Source organism: Apteryx rowi, unplaced genomic scaffold (genome assembly GCF_003343035.1).
Source record: "Apteryx rowi isolate R43461 unplaced genomic scaffold, aptRow1 scaffold_37, whole genome shotgun sequence".
NCBI lineage: Eukaryota > Metazoa > Chordata > Aves > Apterygiformes > Apterygidae > Apteryx > Apteryx rowi.
This window is the reverse complement of record NW_020450196.1, coordinates 4,180,987-4,201,645: the sequence shown is the minus strand read 5'-3', so window position 1 is coordinate 4,201,645 and position 20,659 is coordinate 4,180,987. Positions and strand designations below refer to the sequence as shown.

General features: G+C 35.6%; 1 protein-coding gene across 2 annotated transcripts in view; it reads left to right on the top strand.

Annotated features, from left to right (window-relative positions):
* PTAR1 (protein prenyltransferase alpha subunit repeat containing 1) overlaps positions 1–20,659 on the top strand; it is a 36,388-nt gene that overhangs the window by 12,237 nt on the left and 3,492 nt on the right. For both annotated transcript variants that reach the window (XM_026073498.1, XM_026073497.1), the window contains exons 3-6: positions 4,505–4,571; positions 9,724–9,828; positions 13,662–13,875; positions 19,236–19,552. In XM_026073498.1, coding sequence (XP_025929283.1) covers positions 4,505–4,571; positions 9,724–9,828; positions 13,662–13,875; positions 19,236–19,552 — 703 coding nt within the window. The remainder of the gene's footprint in view (positions 1–4,504; positions 4,572–9,723; positions 9,829–13,661; positions 13,876–19,235; positions 19,553–20,659) is intronic.

Genomic DNA, 20,659 nt, shown 5'->3' with positions numbered 1-20,659 from the left:
TTATGGTTTGTTTTGTATACTTCAATAAGAAGGTGTTTTGGAATACAGAATCATAACTAATTTCTCTTGCTATTGTTCCCATCAGCCTGAACTGAAGACATTTGGAAATCCTAATTTCAGTAACTTTTCATCCTTTCTCCAACATTTTTAAATTTATGCATATATGTTGTTTGTAGTATTGTCACAAGTTGTTTGTCTGATGGTCTGAAATGAGTACAGATATCTTCATCTTTTTGATGCAGAGTATTCTGTTGTGCATATTGTCAAAATTACATATTTCACTGTCACTTTATTTTTAATTTGCTTCATTCTCTGAAAGCATGAAAAGAATTTGATTTTGAAACTGGAAATGTTATTGTGTAAAAAGTAATTTCAAGATGGACATTGGGCCAGCTGCTGATATCGTTCAGCTGGGGATCTACAAGTGCCAGTTGCTCAAGAAAAAATGAAATAAATGGTTATAGCAGAGGAACAGCATAATGGCAACCTAATGGCCTTGACCCAGATTTTATATACCCATGAGCTGCCTTGGTAGCTCTGTTAGTAAATCATTGAACATTCCTGTTCTTGCAGAACTAGACCATCACCCTTGTGATATTACATTGAAAGTGTTACAGCCCTTTTGTCCCCTTGAGCAACTGAATATCCTTACTCTCTGTAAATCTGTAGTTCCATTTTTACAACATTCCTCTGAAAAGCACACCTGAGTGTGATACACTTACAAAAACAAAAATTTGAATACAGCCATATTTAAAAAGAAAATGAGCTAAAAGCATGCTGACATACGTGTCCTTTTGCAATTGGTGAAATTTTGGTGTACCAGAGGATCCCTATGCTGTGAGCACCCATGATGCTTTATTTTGCTTAAACTCGATCCAGCAGAAAGTGCTTTGGTAATTACAATTAGAAGATATGTGCCATTTTTTGTGATTGTCACAGAAGGAACTAGCTGGCAGCTACTACTGTTGTGTGCCATATCTGACATATGACTTTCTGCAGAAAAAGTTGCTACAGAGATACAGAGGTTACTAAAATTGTGACATTGTGACATCTCTGGCTCAGAATCCACACTTTATGAAATCTTCATCTGCTATTTGTTACAGATAACGTCAAAGATAATAAAACTGAAAGAACAAGGTATTGTTTTGAGTTTTTCCTTTTGTCTGCTTTCTTCCTTTGATAACATTTAGGATACAGTGATTTTTTTTCCAACATTTCTGTAGTGGGAAAACAGAAGAAATGGTAGACATGCTTCTATTTAAATTGAGCTAAGTTTGATGCTCTCCCTGTCCTTTGACGTTAGCAGAATAACCATGTAAGCTGGGAGTCATGATGTAGTAGGATAATCAAACTATACCCTTCAAAGTGGAGTCATGCAAGCTATCAAAATTATTTTTAAAAAGTATTTGAAAGACACATTGAACTAGGCTGTAATAATGTTTCACTTAACATAGCTTGTCTGCCATAGGATAGACACTGATAGTACCTAATAATTACTAAAACCATTATTAAAGTTACAAAATCAAACACTCAAAAGCTAAGAGTTCTTTTATGTCAGAGTCTGTGCTCTGATTCCATTCTTTTTCTCAGCATTCTGCTGGTTGTCCATTTTTTTGTTATCCTGCATTTTGCAGTTCCATTGACTGCATACCTTTCAGCTGTAATAAATGAAGAAGGTCCTGCAGACAGATCTCCTTTATTTTACTGTCCTGTTGGGTAGATATATCCATGGTTGAGCAGAAGCATTGGAGCCTTTAGGTGCAGTCTACAGACTTCTTGGCAATGTGAAAAGTAACTGGAAATATAGTTCAATATATTGCCCAACAATGGGAAGTGTTAATGAGCCTAGATTTGGTGCTCCAAATGCTTTATTATTTGTTTTAAAGTATACTAAGCCAGCAATTTGCTAGTAGTTTAGATTAAACATAACTTAAGCTTAAGATGCATGTGACTTTTGTCTTGGAGAAAAACTAATATTAAAGGTTTTTTTTTTTTTTTTTAAATAATCACCAGTTGGAGAGACGATTGGCTGAATGGGGTAAAAATGGAATAGCCCAAATTGTTTAGCCTTGCTTTCCAATTAGCAACAAAGATTGTAATCCCTGAATTCTTCCCTACAAGAAACTGTCAGTTGCCATATTGTAGATACTGTGAATTTGATGTAAAGAGGAAGATTTATATTACCTTGGAAGAATTATTATTAGTTCTTGCTCCATTGCATTTTGAAAGACAGAAAGCTTTCTATGTGTATGTCTTGTTTGTGACACAAGGTAGTAATAGTGGAATACTCAGAGAATTTGGTTATGTGTATGCATCATATCTGCAATTGAGAGTTCTTAAAAAGATGAAATAGCTACTAATATTTTGAGAAGATAAAATAGAAAATGTACACAAAACAACCAGAGCTCACAATGTAGTATATTTTTCTCATTATAAAACTAGTGCTGCTTTGTAAAATGTTGCCCCTCAGGCTTTTTTTTGTTTAAAATTGAAACAGTAGCCAGTAAAACACTTAATAGATGCTTAATTTAAATATGTGAGTAATCTTGGAACTTTCATTTGGTCAATTTATCTGTTTAAATAGGTGTTTAATCTGTTTAGTAGGTGTTTAGGTACTTTGCTGGTTCAGGGATGGGTAAGTCAAAGAATTTTCATTGTATGTTTAGGCAGCATCTCACAAGTTACAAGCATTCTATCACGTTAGCAACATTCATGCCCTGGCAACAAAGAGATTTTCAAAAGGGAATGTTTTATTACCGGGAGTGGGGGGAAGCCCTTAACTACAAAACGTGAAATACAAATTTGAATTAATTCTTTCAGGTAATTTTTTCAAATATCACCATAACAGCTAAGTATAAAATTTGCCCACCGCCCCGAAGTTCTTTTTTACTGCAGTAATATAACAACATAACATGTTTTCCTAAGCGGGAACATCATGGGAAACACAAATTACTTTGTTGGACGTGTATGAACAATTAGTCATACAGAAATATACTGTAAGTATATTAAGTGGAAAGGTGTTCCACTTTTTGGCCTATTTCTTAAATATTGGCTAACAACTTATTTTTCTGGAAAACATCTCAGTTGAAAGATACATGATGTCATTTTTCTGTGCATTTTGCATTAATATGCTCCGTTATTGTTTTATACTGTCAGTGGATTTTTTTGCTTTGATTTTACAGTCATATTAACTGAGCAACAAGAGATTTAGTTCCATGAGACATCCTCCTTTTCCCTTTTCCTTTTTTTCCTTAAAAAGTAGTGCAGTGACTCCTGTCTGCTGGAAATCACATGGAATTTAGTGTGGTCTATTTAGTATCTTAAGTGTAGGATTAGCGAGAAGGAATCTGACCAAACATTCTTGGCAGTAAAAGCCTGGATAATTGTGTTCAGCTTTGAAGAAAGCTTTGTCTCATTATTACTTAATCAGAAAATTACCATATAAATTTAAGAATTGTGACTGCAGAGACAGATTAACTGAGCTGATTTTTTGTCTCCTGAGAGTAGAGGTTAAGGAAATAAACTTGACATACTGAAGGCAGTCAGTTGTTTTATGTTGAAAAGCCTCATGCACTATACTTTTTACTTTTGGAATCAAACTGCTTGATTGGTGTGGAGGAATGCAGAGGGAAAAGGAGAGGCTAGGTTACAATGGTATTACTCCTCCATTGTCAGCCACCACATACCTCATTCTTGGTTCTTAAGACACTGTTAAAATTTGTGTAATACATATTTACAGTCTGTGCTGTACTTAAAGGGACATAAATATTATAGACACTTCTGTTAGTTCTTTATTTGGTGAATTAGTCATAGTACCTCAATGTGAAGCAAGGCAGTCAGTTCAGAATGAATTGAAAGTATTGTCTGTTACATAGCTATGCAGCCAGATAGCTGAATTTAATCCGTGATCCTTATTCATGGTTATAGTGTTTCATTTGTCTAGATGTAGTTTTTATAATATATTTACTTTTTGTAACTGTACAGTGTAGAGAAGCCATCTGCAGCTCAAAGTTGTACTGGAATAATAGAGTGTATTTTTTATGTCACTGTCATTCCAAAGTTGTTGAATTTTCTTTAAATAATTCTCTTGTTTATGACTTACACTGCATGTATGCAATTTAAATCACTAAATTCTCAAGGATTCTGTGCAATCTCTGTTCCACTCTGAGAACATACTGTATTTTTGATTATAGCATTACAGGTAAAGGTCGTAAACTTCCAGCTCCAAACTTCTTAGATACGAGAAGCATGACAGCTTGATAGAAGTTCATTATTTTAAACAAGGAAAGGGGAACTAAACTGGCCACATGCTCCTCTTAAACTAAGCTAGTAGTTCTGCTGGAATGAGACTTAGCAGTACTTTACAGAGGTGAGCATCCTAGGTAAGGGAGCCAGTGGAGAAGAGGCTTTCAGGAAGGACAGGAACTGCGGGAATGCAGTGAGAACACCATTGTTATATGTGAATCGCTACTAATCGTTGTGGTTTTTTTGTTTAATCCCTTAGAACTGATAGATATCACGTGTACGCTGCTGCTACTGAACCCAGATTTCACCACTGCTTGGAATGTAAGGTATGTTGTACTCAGCAGATGGCATCATAAAGACCTTGGCCAGCCACCTTAAGTATGAGTCAGCCATAAGCTTTAAGTGGTACTGGGTGACACAGCAACAGCTTTTCAGCTAGGAAGTACTGAAAGTTTTAAAAAATCTCTTATATTCTGTATCTCTCTCAGATAATTCAAACTGCTTTTTTCTTTTTCTTTTTTTTTTTTCCTCTCCTAAGTGCAGGCTAACGATTATATCACTGCATGTGAAAACACAATTGGTTCATGTTTTTTGGATAAGTCACATAGAACTGCTGCTCTTCTCCTGTCAGTTAAGGAAGGCAATTTGTAACCTTTAGCTGGACATACCCTTTTCCCTAAATCATGTAGCACCCAACTGATGTCTGCTGTGTTTTCTCACTGTTCTCATTTTAGCTCTCTTCGAATATTATACCTGAGTCCTTTTGAGATAACTGTTCTATTTACTGCCCTTATCCATGCAGCTCATGAAAGCTAAATAGCACTCAGTAGTACTCTGCCATGTAGATATGCTGTGAAAGAAGGGGAGAAAGATACAATGCTTTATCCTGGACACATTTTGCACCCGCTCCTCTCCTTTTTTTATACCTGTTGGAGTTAGTCTAGCTTCACTATTGCTCATGCTGCAGCACCTTGCTATTCAGAAGTCTTTATGGAAAAGGAGCAGAAATTTACTTTCCTGCTCTTGCCCATGTCCAGAAGTAGCAGTTCTTCACAACCTTGTAATCCCATTGACAGCATCTTATTTTTGTGTAGAGAGCACAGGTGGGGAAATGTTCGCTTTCTCCTACATAGGTAAGGTTAGGGACAGTCTTAAAAGAATAGTTTTAGAGGGGTTGGAGGGTTGGCAGGAAATTACATCTTCGTGTCTGGGAGGGTTCTCAATATTAAAAATAGACTTTTTGCAGTTAAGATGCTCTATTGCAGTAGGAAAAATGAACAAAATGACCTAGAAAGGTGTTATCTCTGGGAAACCATCAGCCCTAGATACAGCAATTTCAGCTCTTCTTTCACGGCTGGTGTAGTTCCCAAGGATTCTGCTGTGACCTTATTTTTCAGTTGTCTCAGGTCTAAGAAAAGGGGTTTGAAGGTGATAACAAAGAACTTACTATCATGAAAAACTGTACCCTTGATACATTGCCATGTAGATATAAAGTGATAAAATTAAATCAGCAGCATGTGTAAATACTAGAGCTACTGTAACAATGTTATCTTGTTGGTACTACTTTTAGTACTTTTTTAAATGGAAATGCATCCACTATATGTCCATCCTTATTAGTCAGGGCTTTTTCTTCTGCTTGACAGCTGAAAGAGTTTGCTAGGGCATACATGAGATGAATAGTTTAAAGTTGCACATGGAATAAAAGTATTTAGGGATATAAATGAGGATTGTTTTCTGTTCTGTGACCTTTAAAGTGTCTTTGAAGCATCTGTGTAGCGTTCAGAGAGAGCCTGGTATCAGCCATTCATCAACAGTTGTGGAATGTACCATTTAGTCTACCCTAACGAAGATTAGGGTAGCTGAATCTAAACCTACACTGGTTTAGGCTGCTGCTGGGAGTTGGCTCTTTTGAAAGCTAGGCACCATTAAGTGGCGTGACCCCAGCTGAAAAACTGCATCCTCTCTTCTGTTCTGTGAAATACCTACTAAATGCTACTTGTCACCAGATTACAGATCAAGCTAGTCAAACATGTCTGGCATACAGGGTCATAGAGTAGAAGACAGACTATGTTCCACACTAATATGCAAGGAATGACCTTACAGTGAGTTAGAATAAGCTGGGAATGTAGTTGTGTGCAATTTGCACTCTGCTTGCAGTGGAATGATTGTTTTCATTTTGCTTAACAGGTCTTTGTTGCATCAGATCTGTCTTATATTCTCCACACACAAATTCCTCATTTTATCTGGAGGGGAAAAAAGTATCATGGACTCTAGGAACCCTAAAAAACAAAAAGTGTAATAATTATTTACCAAAATTCTATAACAACAACCCTTCCTGTAGAGTGCTGCATATAGAGTATAGTATTGTTTCATTTTAGGCTGAGATAATCCCCTGTTTCCTGTGTTGAATTCTCTGCTAGATATTTATGTCTGAGAGCTTCACAGGTAGCAACTGACCCAACAGCATTGAATTTGGAGAGACAGGAAAAGAGTTGTTTGAAAGTAGGAAAAGGAAATCTCTTTGTAGGAGTGGAGATGGGACTCAGCAGAGCAAGGAACTGGAATACAATAAAAGAGGGGAAGGCTGATGAGCACTTGGACTCAGCTAACAATCTCAGGAGGTTTTACCTGGTTAATGGTGCACAGCAGAAGGTAAAACTTAGACTGTGTTGCCTGCTAGGAACAGATGACCTATCTTGATTTTGGTGATACTCTAAACACTTGTAATTACCTAATGTCTATGCCTGTAAAGGTTTGTGCATTATTTATTTATTTTAATTAAAAATAATTGGGAAGGCATAGGAGGGCAACAAATATAACCAGAACCAGGAGAACTGAACAAGAACTAACTGTATGGCATAGCAGAGCATGCTAAGAAATATAAGACATGTAATTTTTTTTAGAACTCGGAGGGAACTTAACCACTTGGAAAAAAGACAGAAACAGAAAATATTGCTTAGTCAACAAAATAACCTGTTTATACTGAATGGGCAACAAGAGGGAAAAACAACATTTGCAGCCATTTATCATTATTTCAGTTATCTTCTGTTTTTGGAAGCTGAAAAATCTTCCAAGCTAAAATGACCAAAATCTTTATGTAAGTGACTGTGAAGGAACTGTCACAGAAATGCTTGCAGAGAACTTCATATATGATTTTTTCTTGCTGATAGAGTTGCTGAAATAAACAATTGATCAGAAGTCAAAGGACATCAGATAACAAGAAGCTCTGAAAGTCAAACATTTTCCCATAAGATATCAGTGACTTAAGATGTCAGTGAAAACTCACGGCAATTGAAAAGCATTTCAGATTATCTTCTATGTGAGCTAGAATTCTGAAAGCTGAAAAATTATCCATGGTTCAAATGGCAAAAAGTGAGCTGAAAATTATATATCCCAAGTTAGATATTCACTTAAAGAGCCTGAAAGTTTATTTGGGGATATATAATACTTTAGTCATGCCTGTGCCTGAAACCCCTTATTTGTGAATGAGAGGATCTCATGTTTAAAGACCTGTTAAGCTAAAAACTGCTTTTCTGCTGTGGCAGTGAAACTGAATCTTGTCTGTAATGTTCCTGAATTTGCTTTAAGTTTTGGAAAGTTGAAGAGTAAATATGCGCGAGACTGTTGTCAGGTAATACTTCAGTATAGGAAGAACAATATTCCCACCAAGAGTTTACATTTTGAGAAGTAGCTGGCCTGGTAATCTCAATCTGTGTTAAATATGTACATGCATTTGTTTTAAATTTTAGAATGATGTAGGCCACTTTTTCTTCGTTTATGTGGTTGATGATTTTTAGCAAAATGTCACCTTTTCCATTGCAGTAATGGGCCAGTTCTTCCTCCCTCAATACTTCCGTTGACTGAGTCTTTCTCTAGGCTGTTTTGCAAAGGCAAAGCACTGAAGCTGTATGGTGCCTGAACAATCTGGCCAATCTGCCATTCCTGACTGATACCTGGATTTTCTGTTGTGCACCTAATAAAAACATCAGTCTACTGGTACTTGATTCAGATAAAAACAAATGTCCCAGTAACTATGTTTTCTGATCTCTTCAGGTAGTCTCTACTGACTTCATTAGAGTTCAGGAGCAAAACCTACTTATGGATTTGTTCAACCATTCATTCAGAAGCAACAAATGTGTCTAGGCTACTGTCCTCCTTGTGTTCTCTGGGATCATCTTTCAGTCAATAAAGGCATTGTATACATGTAATCATTTTCCTTGCATTGAAATAATGCGTTGCTTAATCTTACCATTGCCACCATTAGCTCCTGGGTCAGTGGGTAAGTGCTGGTTCAATTAAAGCAACGCAAATCCAAACCTAACAGAGTGGGTCAGTTTCCTACTGAACACAAATGAATGAACCCTGCACAGTTGTCCAAAACAGATAATGCCAGTAAATATTCACATCAAAAGACTATCTCAATTTATTTGTGCAAGTCAGTCCATAAATTTAAAACCGTATTACATGTTCTGTTTCTACTTCTGGAGGTTCTGGGAATTCCATGTTCCCTGTCTACGTATGGTAACTTTGGAATTTATTGTACCAGCTCTCATCTTCACAGTAGCTGTCTACTAGATTGGAGAATGAGATATGGAGATATGGAGATATGTCTTTGGAGTGCACAGTGACAAGAAAGTATCTAAAAATACACTTGAGAAGGGCAGTAAGAGTTTTAAATTAACCTAGAAAGACAAAGAGGATGTAGGGCAGGGAGTTTCATGGGGAAAAAAAAAAAAAGGAAAAGAAAAGAAAATGTGGACTTTTCACTTTGATAAATTAAATCAGCACTGGATGAACATTAATTTTTGTTAGGGTAAATTCTTTGTTTTATTTTTTTTAAAACGGAAGTTATGTTTTACATGCAAGTACATTTGATTTTCTGGTAAGTTTTAAAGTGTTCTACACACATTTAACATTTTCTCCTTCCTCTAAATTTAGGTATCCTCATACCATATCTTGAACCATACTTAAAATTTGTGTATAGAGAGAAAAAAAGAGGAAAGGAGGAAGGAGGAGGCTGCATGGAAGAATGACTGCATTTCAGGTGTACAGAGTGACCTAAGGCCCTACTTTCAAGTAATATTTAGTCACATATACAACCCTATATTCAGGTTGTTTACCCCCCAAAAGGTAGCTTGTGTTATTGAGATGCTTTTAGAGCATGCAGATAATACAAACACAAATACTCAAATACAGTTGACTCTCTCGATGATTTTTGCTTAGGTTTGGGAACCAAAAGATTGTGTGTGTTCGGGCTAAGATACAGTTTTTTTATTTGAGTTTACTTTTGTTGGGCCTGGTTAAGTGCCTGATATAATGGAATGGGTTAATCCACTGAGGACTTTATAAAAGTCTTGTAGTTTGATAGTGAAGTTGTATTATGCTACAAAGGAAATGCCAATCTATTTGTAACTGGGATTTGTCTTTTGTTTTTGGGTTATATCTTTTATTCATACAAATTTATTTTATCTTTTATAGGAAAGAATTAATACTGTCTGGCACTTTAAATCCACTTAAAGATTTGCATCTTGGAAAACTGGCGTTAACCAAGTTTCCAAAGAGTCCAGAAACATGGATTCATAGGTTTGTTTTTGTTGTCTTGTATTATGTCCCAAAATTTAAACCTTTTTCACAGTTTTTCTTCTGTGAAGGAGAGAGTGATAGGTGAAGGACTTCTAGAATACAGCAGATTCTTTGATCCAGCCATAAAATTGAGTGCTTTGGCTTTTGAAGACACCTTTCTATATTTTGTACTTAAACTAAAATCTTCTGCACCTTTTTATGTTGTATATTTTTAATACAACTTTGGAGGGAGGGGGATTACTCTTCCTAATGGTTTATCATTTCTTGCAGCACCTAAAATTCTCAGTTTGAGAATTCTGATTCAAATAACAGTGAGTATTTGAGCATTGCTGGTTTTTCCCCCCCAATTTAGTGCCATATTGCTTGCTTACAGGCATTCCAGAAAGACAAGGAACTGTTAATTTTTGTAACTGAAGTTGGGCTCTTTTCTATTCCATTATGGTCTTTTTGGCATTGTGAATTTATTTTTGTCATGTCTAACTATGCAATGTCATTATGTCATCACCATTACTGAGCACTGAAATAATAAAGCACATTTTTTGAAAAGGTAACTCCATTATTGCTCAAATGCACGAGGCTATCTCAGTTGTGATTGAGTGTATATAAAATACCTGTAGCACAAATGAGTAAAGTATAGATACATAGTTCAACTTCATAATAAAAATTCCTGGTATATGCATATCTTTTTAAATATTTTAACATGATAATTCATCATTTTATAGACAGCTTTCAAGAGATTTGAATGTAACACATTAGAAAGCAGTTCACAATGTTTACATTTTGTGTGTCCAATGTTAGAACAACGAAAAGTTGATACCCCGTTAAGGGATTCAGGTTTATCAAGAATTAGATAAAGCTTCAGTCTGACTGATAACATACAAATTTTTGGAAGTGGGAGTTACTGGTAAACTCTTCTTTATATGTGCATGGACATAAAATTCTGAATTTTAACATAGAACGTAATACGTTTTATATTACTAAGTTTTATTTACCTTAGAAGCACCCACATAATTTCCATTAATTTCTTTCTTAGTAGTGTTGATATAGCAACAAAGTTAAAGAATTTTTGCAATCTTGACATTTCATTTTGTTGTTCTCCAACTGCTTTTCATCATCTCCAACTTATTCATGCTGCCTGACTGCATTGTATGGAGCAAAAGGAGCATGAAGAAATAATGGGGGGGAGGGGGGTGAAATCTTGCAGTTTGCCATGCTTTAGCCCTACCTACATAGTAGGAAAACTAATTTCAGCATGTAACTCATGCTGAACCTGGTGCCGTGTGTATATTTTGATGACCAATACATTCTTATGAAATTCATCAGAATTGTAAGTTCTTAGTATATCTTTACATCTTAGAAATAATAAAAATTTCTGTCTGTAAGTTCTATACAGTCCTAAAATAGGAATATTTTTACTCCTGTTGTAATTAGTTGCTCTTTCTCATGATTGATCAAAACAAAAAAGGGGATTTGAGAATGGATTTTACGAATGTCTTTTTCAGATTTGGTTGTTCTGAACAAGATTAATAGTACGTGTTAGAAAACAAGATGTGCAAGAATTTTCTTTCTTCATCATCATAGTGGTCTATTTAGTATTTTGTGTCACCATATGCTACCAAATTGCAAAACAGAACTGCAAAAGAATTGAATGGAGCAATTATTAAGTTCAGTAAAATATATTCAAAACTCTTTTTTCTTATACATGGCATGTACACTCAATATTGCTGTCAAAGCATCTGTCACACAGTTTGCCATATGCATTTTGCATTGCATTTTGCAACTCATTTCATAACTTTTTTGAAGTTTTATATAGATCTCGTGCATATATGGTCAGTATATTTACTGATTGCACAATTGTCATCAAGTAATCCTGCATTCATTTACTGTAATTCCAGAAACTGAACCTCTCAGATACATTTTGCCTAAACAAGACATTTCTCAAGCATGCTATATCTTAAGTAATAGAAGTAGGAACATATATAGAGAGAAAGAAAAAATCAGATGTTTCTTTTCTCCAAATTTTTTAGAGCAAAAAATCTCTTTAAAACTTCTGAAATAATATAATGATATTCAATAGGTACCGAACATATTTATTAAAAATCTTCTAAGGTAGTGTTTGACTTTCTTTTTTCCCATGAAAAAGTCTAGAAAGTAGCTCAGACTTGACTTTATATTTTTTGTCATAACTGGAGACTATAAAGTCTGTATTTTTTCACACGCTTCTATATTTCTCATTTATCCAAATTCCTTGTTTTATAAACAATCCTCATTTTAAGAAACAAATAATTTTAGGATTAAAGTAATCTGTCTTTCATTGTCTCTTTTAGTATATGATTTTACCAAAAAATCAATATTAAATAATGTTTATCCTTTTTTTAAAGAATGACTTTCTATTCATTCAGTTTTCCTGCTTAAATGTTTTTAGAATTTCCCATTTCTTGCATATCTGCTTATTGAAGTTCAAAAACACTAAGTGGTCAAGTTTGGTTTAAAGACATTTTTAAAGGGCAAAAATTAAGTCTGCAAAATTACTACACTTCATTTCAAAAAATAAAATCATGTAACAGTCAAAGAGCATGATTTGTTTGGCTGTCTATTTTTAGTTCAAGTGAATGCTATATAGGAATCTAGTGTATGAATGCAGGTTGAACCCACTGCTTTTTATTTCTGCTGAGACTCACAGTTAATTCAAAAATTACATGCTAGTAAATTATCACTATTGTCTTCCAGTTTAAATCTTGCTTATAATAACTGAAATAAAAAAAAACACATTTTAAATAAAACATATAATAATACTAACAAGCAGGAATATTATAAATGCTTTCATGTAAGAGAAAAAGCAGATAGAGTGCCAAAATTTTTTTTAATTCAATTCATCTTAATTTTAAGATTTTTTGCTAAAGGTTGCCACCTTTCTCAAAGCATTTGTTAGCTGCTTGTGAAACTGCTGTGAGCCAGTACAAAATGGGGACAAAATTTAAAAAAAAAAAGATTCACTGTCCAAAGGATGCCCAGCTTTCCAGAGGGTTTCTGGGGGTCCCATAGCCATTTTCTTGACACATGCTACTGCATGAAAGTCTTAATGACTATGATTCTTTCTAGCTTTGTAAAGAATTCACAGATATACATTTTCCGCAGTATTGAAGACACCTCTCAAAATGCAGTTCTCATTTAAAAATTCAACTAAAAATAAATCCAAAATAAAAAGCCATATAGGAATCACTGTTTGTCTTGGTGACTTCAAATCAAATGTATATAATTTGGTAGTAAAAATATTTGTTTCATTTGTGCCCATAACCCTTAAAACCTTCAGTCTTGTTGCACTTTCTTTCTCCTGTTAATGTACAGAAGTTAATTTTGCTTGCTGTGAGTAGTACTGACAAATGTTAAAAGTAAATATGAAGTGCAGTTAAATATTTTTATTGAACCACTTTTTCTGACTCATTTTTTAAACTTTGTTTTAATGCTACAGAAGTCTCTGAAAGAGGCACTTATCAGAAATCTCATGCAGCCAGTTCTAGCAGTGTTTTTCCTAAAAATGCTATTTCCTTTTCTTTTAGTATGCTATAAGTAGCTGTGACAACTTACAGTAAGTGAACAAACAGAAATACAGCTGGAAATGTAGATTACTGTGGAATGTGATTGTAAAGCAATAGCTTTCAGTATGAGAATAGCTCAGCTGATTGTTTACTTCCTTTTTATTCAGCCTCTAGTTACAACTTTACTGAGATTCCTTTATCTGAGCTAAGTTTGCTTGATCAATATAAATGAAAAAACTTTTTTTTTTTTTTAAATTCTGCTCACATCATTAACGCTGTACACCATTTAACCAGACGATGGGTGCTGCAACAACTAATTCAGGAAAACTCCTTGCCCACTCTTGTGACTAAAGGAAATTTGGGAGCAGCACCTGTGGAGAGAATTCACCGACTAGTGCAGGAAGAAATGGATGTCTGCTCCGAAGCTGCTGGGAGATATCCAAGCAACTACAATGCCTGGTCCCATCGCATCTGGGTTTTGCAGCACTTGGGAAAGCTGTCTGTCAAGGTATAATACAATAGTGAATAAAGTTTTTTTGTTTTTAAAAAAAATGGTTTGCCAAACAGGTCTATGGCTTGGAGGGAGAGTATGATTTTAAGTTACCACAGGCAGACAGGAATTTTAAAAAGACCAGGCAAAATACTGCAGTAGTGAGTGCTATTTTGGATTTTTCTTGCTAATGTAGCTTCTGCCCAGCTGTTGGTACTTAGTCTTAATGAATTGGTAGATAGGACTCTGGGAGCTGAAACAAAGAAGGGACAGCTGAACATTAAATCCCTAGTGCTGAACTTGAAGTTCCTAATAGAATAGAAAGATAATTTGTGACAGATACTATTTTCATAGTGTAATGTGATTTCTTGTTGTGCTATCCTTATTCTGCTTCTTTATGGTGTCAGAATATTGAATGTTAGGAAAAAACTGTTGGAGTTTTAGAGAAGAAATAATTGTGCTTGTAACTGGTTTCTTCAGCTCCAAGAGCATCTTTTGGCAGAGCTTGTACTGAGTGCTCTTTCAGTTTCAGCAGGGATGTCTTATGCAGTGGGAAAAATTTCAAGTCACATGGTAACATGTAAAACATTCAGACACCTGTTGTAAGTAGAATTAATTGACATGACATGATCTAAAATTACAGGGGCAGTTTTATAATATTGTGGTTTCTAAGCTGTTAGGTGAATTCACTGTTTATGTTAGGCTGAGGCCATAACTCACTCTTTCAGCAGAAGTTATTGCTTTTTGTCATCATATAAAAATATAGTGGGAGTAAGAGAGGAATTTATAGACAGTTGTTGAGTCTGAGAGCCATTATTTTTATGTTATGGGCCAGCTACTGCTAGGGGTGGGTGTTGTTTTGCTGATGTTTCCTGTTAATTGTTACCTGGCAAACATTAAAAATAATGCTATGAGTTCAGTAGTAAATGGAAAGTATGTTCCAGAAAGTATGTTCTCTCTGACAGAGAGAGCCCAGAATCAGGTCTCATCGATGAAGTAAGTTTGTATGAAAAGGTAGTTATGGAAAATTCAGAAGAATTACAGAATCAGGATGGATTGGAGGTTAGAAATCAGGGGTTAGAGATCTATTTATGTGAAATAGGGACTTTCACATTAATCTTTGCTAGCTCTATTAAAAAGGAAAAAAAAAGAGGGAACAAAAAATGTTAGCACTATTAATTAAAATGCAATTGTTGTATCCTTTAGTTGACAGTAGTTTGAAGGTGAGGACACCACCTTGAGTGCTTTTTACATCTGCTGTTCTGTAATGTTTTAAATAAATGGAAAGAATCACAACTTGATAGAAATAACTCTTCTCAGACTCAGAATTTGTCTGGTGGTTTTATTCATTGGCAGTTGTGAATGCTTTGTATAATGACAGGTCCCAAGCATGGCTGTGAGGAAATGATTTAAATTTATTAGGTCACTCCCAAGTGGCCTTGGCAGCCATCCCAGTTCCCCTACTGGTCTCCTTTTCATCCTTGGTTACTAAGGAAGTGATTGTTCTGTCTGTTTTCGTCCAACTGGCTTTCATACCCTTTGGCAACACTTCACTAGTGTCACTGCTCATGGAATAGTGTGTTTAACCCATTGGGCAGATCCCCCATGTCGATTCCCCATTCTTCCATGACAACACTGATGCATCTCCTCAAATAACCTTGCAATACATGCTTGGGGTGCAGGAAAACTAGGAAACGGTTTGGAACATAAAAGATGATAATTTTGTTGATAATTTTAAGATACAATATTTTTCTAGGGAGCTTTAAAAGACAGAATTAGAAAGTGAGTATTTACCTGATTTGGTATAGGGGAAAAAAACAGGAAAAAAAAGGAATTAAGGAAAACAGGGAAAAAGGACATAACAGATTTTCATAAAAATAGAAAGGTTTCTTCTTGCTTAGTGGGTTTTTTTTGCATCATCAGCCAGTTGTGTGTCTAAATATCTGAAAAGAACTGTAAAAGTCATTGAGACAAAAAACTAGACCTGTGATGAAAAAGTCAGCCAATAAAACAATTACTGCAATTCTTCACCATCTAGTTCTTGAAAGTGTGCCTCAAATTAGAGGACCCTGTATTATTTAAGTCCATGTTCTTCTTACCATACAAACTTTGCTTATAGTCTGATTTTGTTTTTTCTTTAGGCATTTTTATCCCATGTGTGCAAGAAAATAAATGCCCCTCAAAATAATGGATATGTTGTATATTTATTGAAACTTCTCAAAACAGGTTTATCAATTATAAAACTGTCAGGTTGCTTTAGAGGGAGAACTTTTGCTTTTGAGTTTATTTCTGAAAGTTGCTTGAGGTTTGGTTTGGTTTGGTTTTTGTTTTGTTGTTGTTGTTGTTGTTTGTTTGGGGGGGGGGGTTGGTTTTGTAATCCTAGTGGTTCCGGAACTAAAACAGTTTGAAACTCAGTTCAGACTGGGTGGCACTCTTCTCTAGGAAAAATATGTGAAATAAAGGAGGGGAAGGTTAGGCCCTATATGAAGATTTTTTTACAAAATACAAATGTTTCCTCACTCTTACATTAGAGAGTAGAAAGTGTTCTGTCTTGTTTAAGTATATACATCTCAACTTGTTTTTCCTGCAATATTTGAACTGTATTAGCAGGTTTGCATAATTTTTGAATAATATTAATATTCAATTTGTGTTTGTCAAGAATGGATTATTCCAAATCAATCTAATCCTTCTATTATTGGAGTACCTGCATCATAAAAGAATAAAACACTTGACTTCAGTTAAGTTTTTATGTTGTCTGACATGACAATGCCATTAGCTAATGGGGAAAACATGGGCTGGAAGAACCTACTAATGTGTGGGCACATCATTAATTGGAGAACCAGAATTAAGAGTGTTGTACCAATATAGTCCATGAAAATTCAAGCCCATCTTGACATGTTGGAGAAGTTGTTTAGCGGCAAAGCAGGGTGTACTTCAACAAAGATGTTAAAAAAGCTTTCTCTTTAGATGGAAATAATCTAAGATAAGTTTTATTTGTTATGATAAAAGTTTATTTTTTTTATGTTTATAAGTTTATCTGTTTCAAACTAAGGCCATACCTCATCTTGTGAGCTACCCAGAACACATAAGTATGCCATAAGATACAAAGTAAGTTTTTTCCTGTAGTCATTCCCAGTAAGGCTTTGTCTTTTGCTGGAATGACTGGATCACCAAAGCTTCCTGATTTTTATGTGAGAGGAGGCTGACATATTTATCTCATTATTCTTATGAACATTTTTCACTGACTGGGCTCCCTTTTCATTTCCTCATTGTCCCAGACTGAAGAGGAAGTTTTAGGCCGCAGTTTGTGGTGGTTACCACATTAAAAAAGAAAGGAGGAGAGGGAGGAACGGTATAAGAGGGAGCAAAAATCCAGAGGTTTGAGAGAGGTCACACTGAATGCACTTTGCAGCAGGTTACCAATTCCATTATACTCTCTTTACCACCTAAGATAAAAGAGGGTCCTTGGGAGAGGTGTCAGTAATGGAGAGGGAGATGTTTTCATGTTATTTCCTCTTTGATTCATGGAAAAATAACAACCAACTTGCTCTATTTAGTGTTGAAATGGAGATAACTGTTGACTTAAAAAAAATTTTTTTAATGGCATTTTAATTGGATGTCAGCCTTTAGTTGTTTTTGGTTTGGTTTGGTTTTTTTACTTCCAGTTCTTCAAAGCATCTTTCACTGTTACCAAACCTCTGAGGTTCCTAGAGGAGAAGCTTTTTGTTTTATTAATAGATCTCAAGAGATTTGATGGAATTTTTCTGTCTTGCTTTTCTAAAAGAGGTGTTCTAGTTCAGATAAGGGGTGCTGCTGGGAATCCTGTACCCTGTTTTATACAGGCAATTAAAATACATAATCACAGTGCTCCCCTCTAACTTTGTAGCTTAAAACATGTCAGTTAGATCTTGGAATTATCTTATTTATTTGAGTTGCACATTGTGTTTAGCATCAGTTCCAGCGGAATAAGGTTTGTCTGATTTTTCTCATATACCCTTTGAGCCTTATGTTGTTCTTAGTAGAGTCTTAAAATAGTAGTGTTCAGTAACTTCCCAACAGATCTGAAGTTACTGTCTTAAGAGAGAAGCTGGTCACGTGGTTTAAAGTGCAGGACTGAAAATGGAGAGTTTTGGCTTCCTTAAGAGACCATGTGTGGTGTCTTACTTGATAGTGCACATCAGTTTGCTGGTCTGTAAAAGGAAGATTGTGCTGATCTCTCTTGTCAAGACAAAGAAAGCTTGCTGAATTTTTCGGGTAGGAGATGCTATTTATACTGTTTGCATTTGATCTAATACCTTTTAGAATAGGTATGGTTTTATTTCCAGGATGCTGTCTCTGTTGTGCTCAGGAGAAAAAAAGAAGTACTTCTACCTATGTTCTACCTATGAAACATTCTTTGTATCAGTCGAACTTATTAAGTGAAGGAGGCAGCTTAGAAAATGTGATGAAAAGGGAGAATATGCTGGTAAGGTTATATCCAGAGTCCATAGAAGTAAATGAAAAAGGTACAGTTTTAAACTCTTCAGAGAGTTTAAAACTTCTGGAGGAGGAGCAATATGAAGAGGTTAAGTCCTCTAAATAGTACATCCATTAGCTCTAGTAAGAGAAAGTAAAGTAAAATAAGCCTTGTCCAATAGCCAGACTTGTGTGTCTTCCTACTAATAAATTCTAGTTATTCTGAAGGCTTAAAAAATTCAGAATGAAAATTATTTGGTGCCAGATATGTTACAAATACAGCTGCAGCATCAATGTACGAATACATCATAATTCATTTGAAAGCCTTTCTGGGAGTTTACCCCTTAGCTATTTTAAGTCAAGCAACTTAATTATGGACATACAGTTTTGTATTCCGCAGGTTCTAGGACTTAGAACACAATGTTATGGGTTTAAATTCTTTCTTGGAAAATGAAAGTATAAATTACTTTAAATCTCTTCTCTTTTTTTTTAACAGCCCTGCATTCTGACACACATCATTCACTAGGCAAAATTTAAAATCCTTTACATGGTATCTTCCATGTAGTTTGGTGTACCTTCTGCTTCTCTCAAAATAACCTTTATTCCTAGCCACTTTGAGATTTTAAGCCAGTGCCTATTTCTCCTCCTATTTTTTTTTTCTTGATTCTGTGGGAAGGTTTCTAAGACTCCTACCTTTTCAGGATTTTGAGAAAGTGTAAGTGCTTTTGTTCAGGGATGCCTAGGTATCTGTCAGGGCACAGTGGACAAAGATGATGGATTATTTAGTTTTTCTGTGTCTATTCTAAAACTGTTATCACAGTGACTGTAAGTTCTGAGAAACTCCAATGGAGAGAGAACCTCAGTGTGGAAAAGTATTGGTAAATTCTTCCTGTATACTGACTGATTACTGCTTTTTGTTTCAGGTTCTTCTTGATGAACTTTCTTCCACTAAATATTGGGTGTCCACGCATGTTTCAGACCATAGTGGATTTCATTACCGCCAGTTCTTACTGAAGTCCTTGATAGGCAGAACTATGCCTGACAATAATATACTAGTACAAAAACAAATGGTAAATGAGCAAAACCCTAGCCTTCAAAAGGAGGAGGAAAGTGAAGCGGCAGAGGCTGCCTGTGCAGAAGAACAGAGCATGGATCTCCCCCGTCATTTAAAGGAAGAGTTAGAACTCTGCACTGATTTGATCGATACTTACCCAGGGCATGAAACTTTGTGGTGTCATAGGTAAGAGGACTTGGTCAAGAGTGTTGTTCTGATTATTGGGTTGTTCTTTGCCTAATGTTTCCAGAAAAATAGTTGTTCTAAACTTAAAGTGTACTGATCAGTAACAGACTTCTAATCTAATGTGTCCTGAGTCTTTGATTTTTCTCTTGAACCTTTTCCAGAGCTATTGAATGGAAAAATTGATTGGGCTTAAGCACCTTGTAGGCATAAGCTCCACGTGGCCCTCCAGAGGGCATTTGGCGCCAGAGACATCCTTACTGTTAATCAGCCTCCTCACACTTAATGTTTAAAAGGGCAAAAGATAGACAAAAGATGCTTCAACTGCAGAAAACCTCTGTATTGCCAGCTGGATATTTGTGCCTGACTGGGTAACAGCAGCATTGTCAAAGTGACACTGAGCCTTTTTTTTGCTTCGTTCTACCAAAATGGATGAATACATAACATACTTTTGTGTTTGATCCTCTCTCTCAGTGCAGTGTTTCGTTACCTAGGAGGCCTGTCTCACTCTGAAAGCACAGTGACAAAACATAACTAGACAGGGTGGATGTATGCTGATATGGCAGCCAAAGCTGCTACAAAAAGTGTATGTTGCATGAAGTGGTTGGATACCTTTTCCAAGTAAAAAATCTGTCTGTTTCTTAAATTCGGGACTAGTCACTTATAGGATCACATTTCTACTGTGTGGTAAATACAGAAAGACAGTGTGAGAGGGAAACAGCTATTATATACATGCAACAGTTGCTTTCCCCAGTTAAATCTCTGTTTCTTTGACAAGTGTTGTCTAGGCTGAACAGAGGGACTGCACTGAGGACTTCTGGTACCAAAGTATCTGTATTTTTTGATGCAGCTTTCAGTCAGAGATCAGACATCATGGGGTTACAGGCACATTGAGATAGCAGGAATCTGGACATGAGGCATAATGCTTATGAAGATCCTAGATTAAACCTGTTCTGCAAATAGAGAAAAGATCTTCCTGTTCAGCTTTGGAACCAATGTAACACAGACAGCAACAGCACATGTCCTTCTCCTTTGCCTGTGCAGCTTATCTTCACCTTGGCATAAAGTAACTCAGTGCATGGTGCCTCTGAGCTTGTTCTGTAACATGTG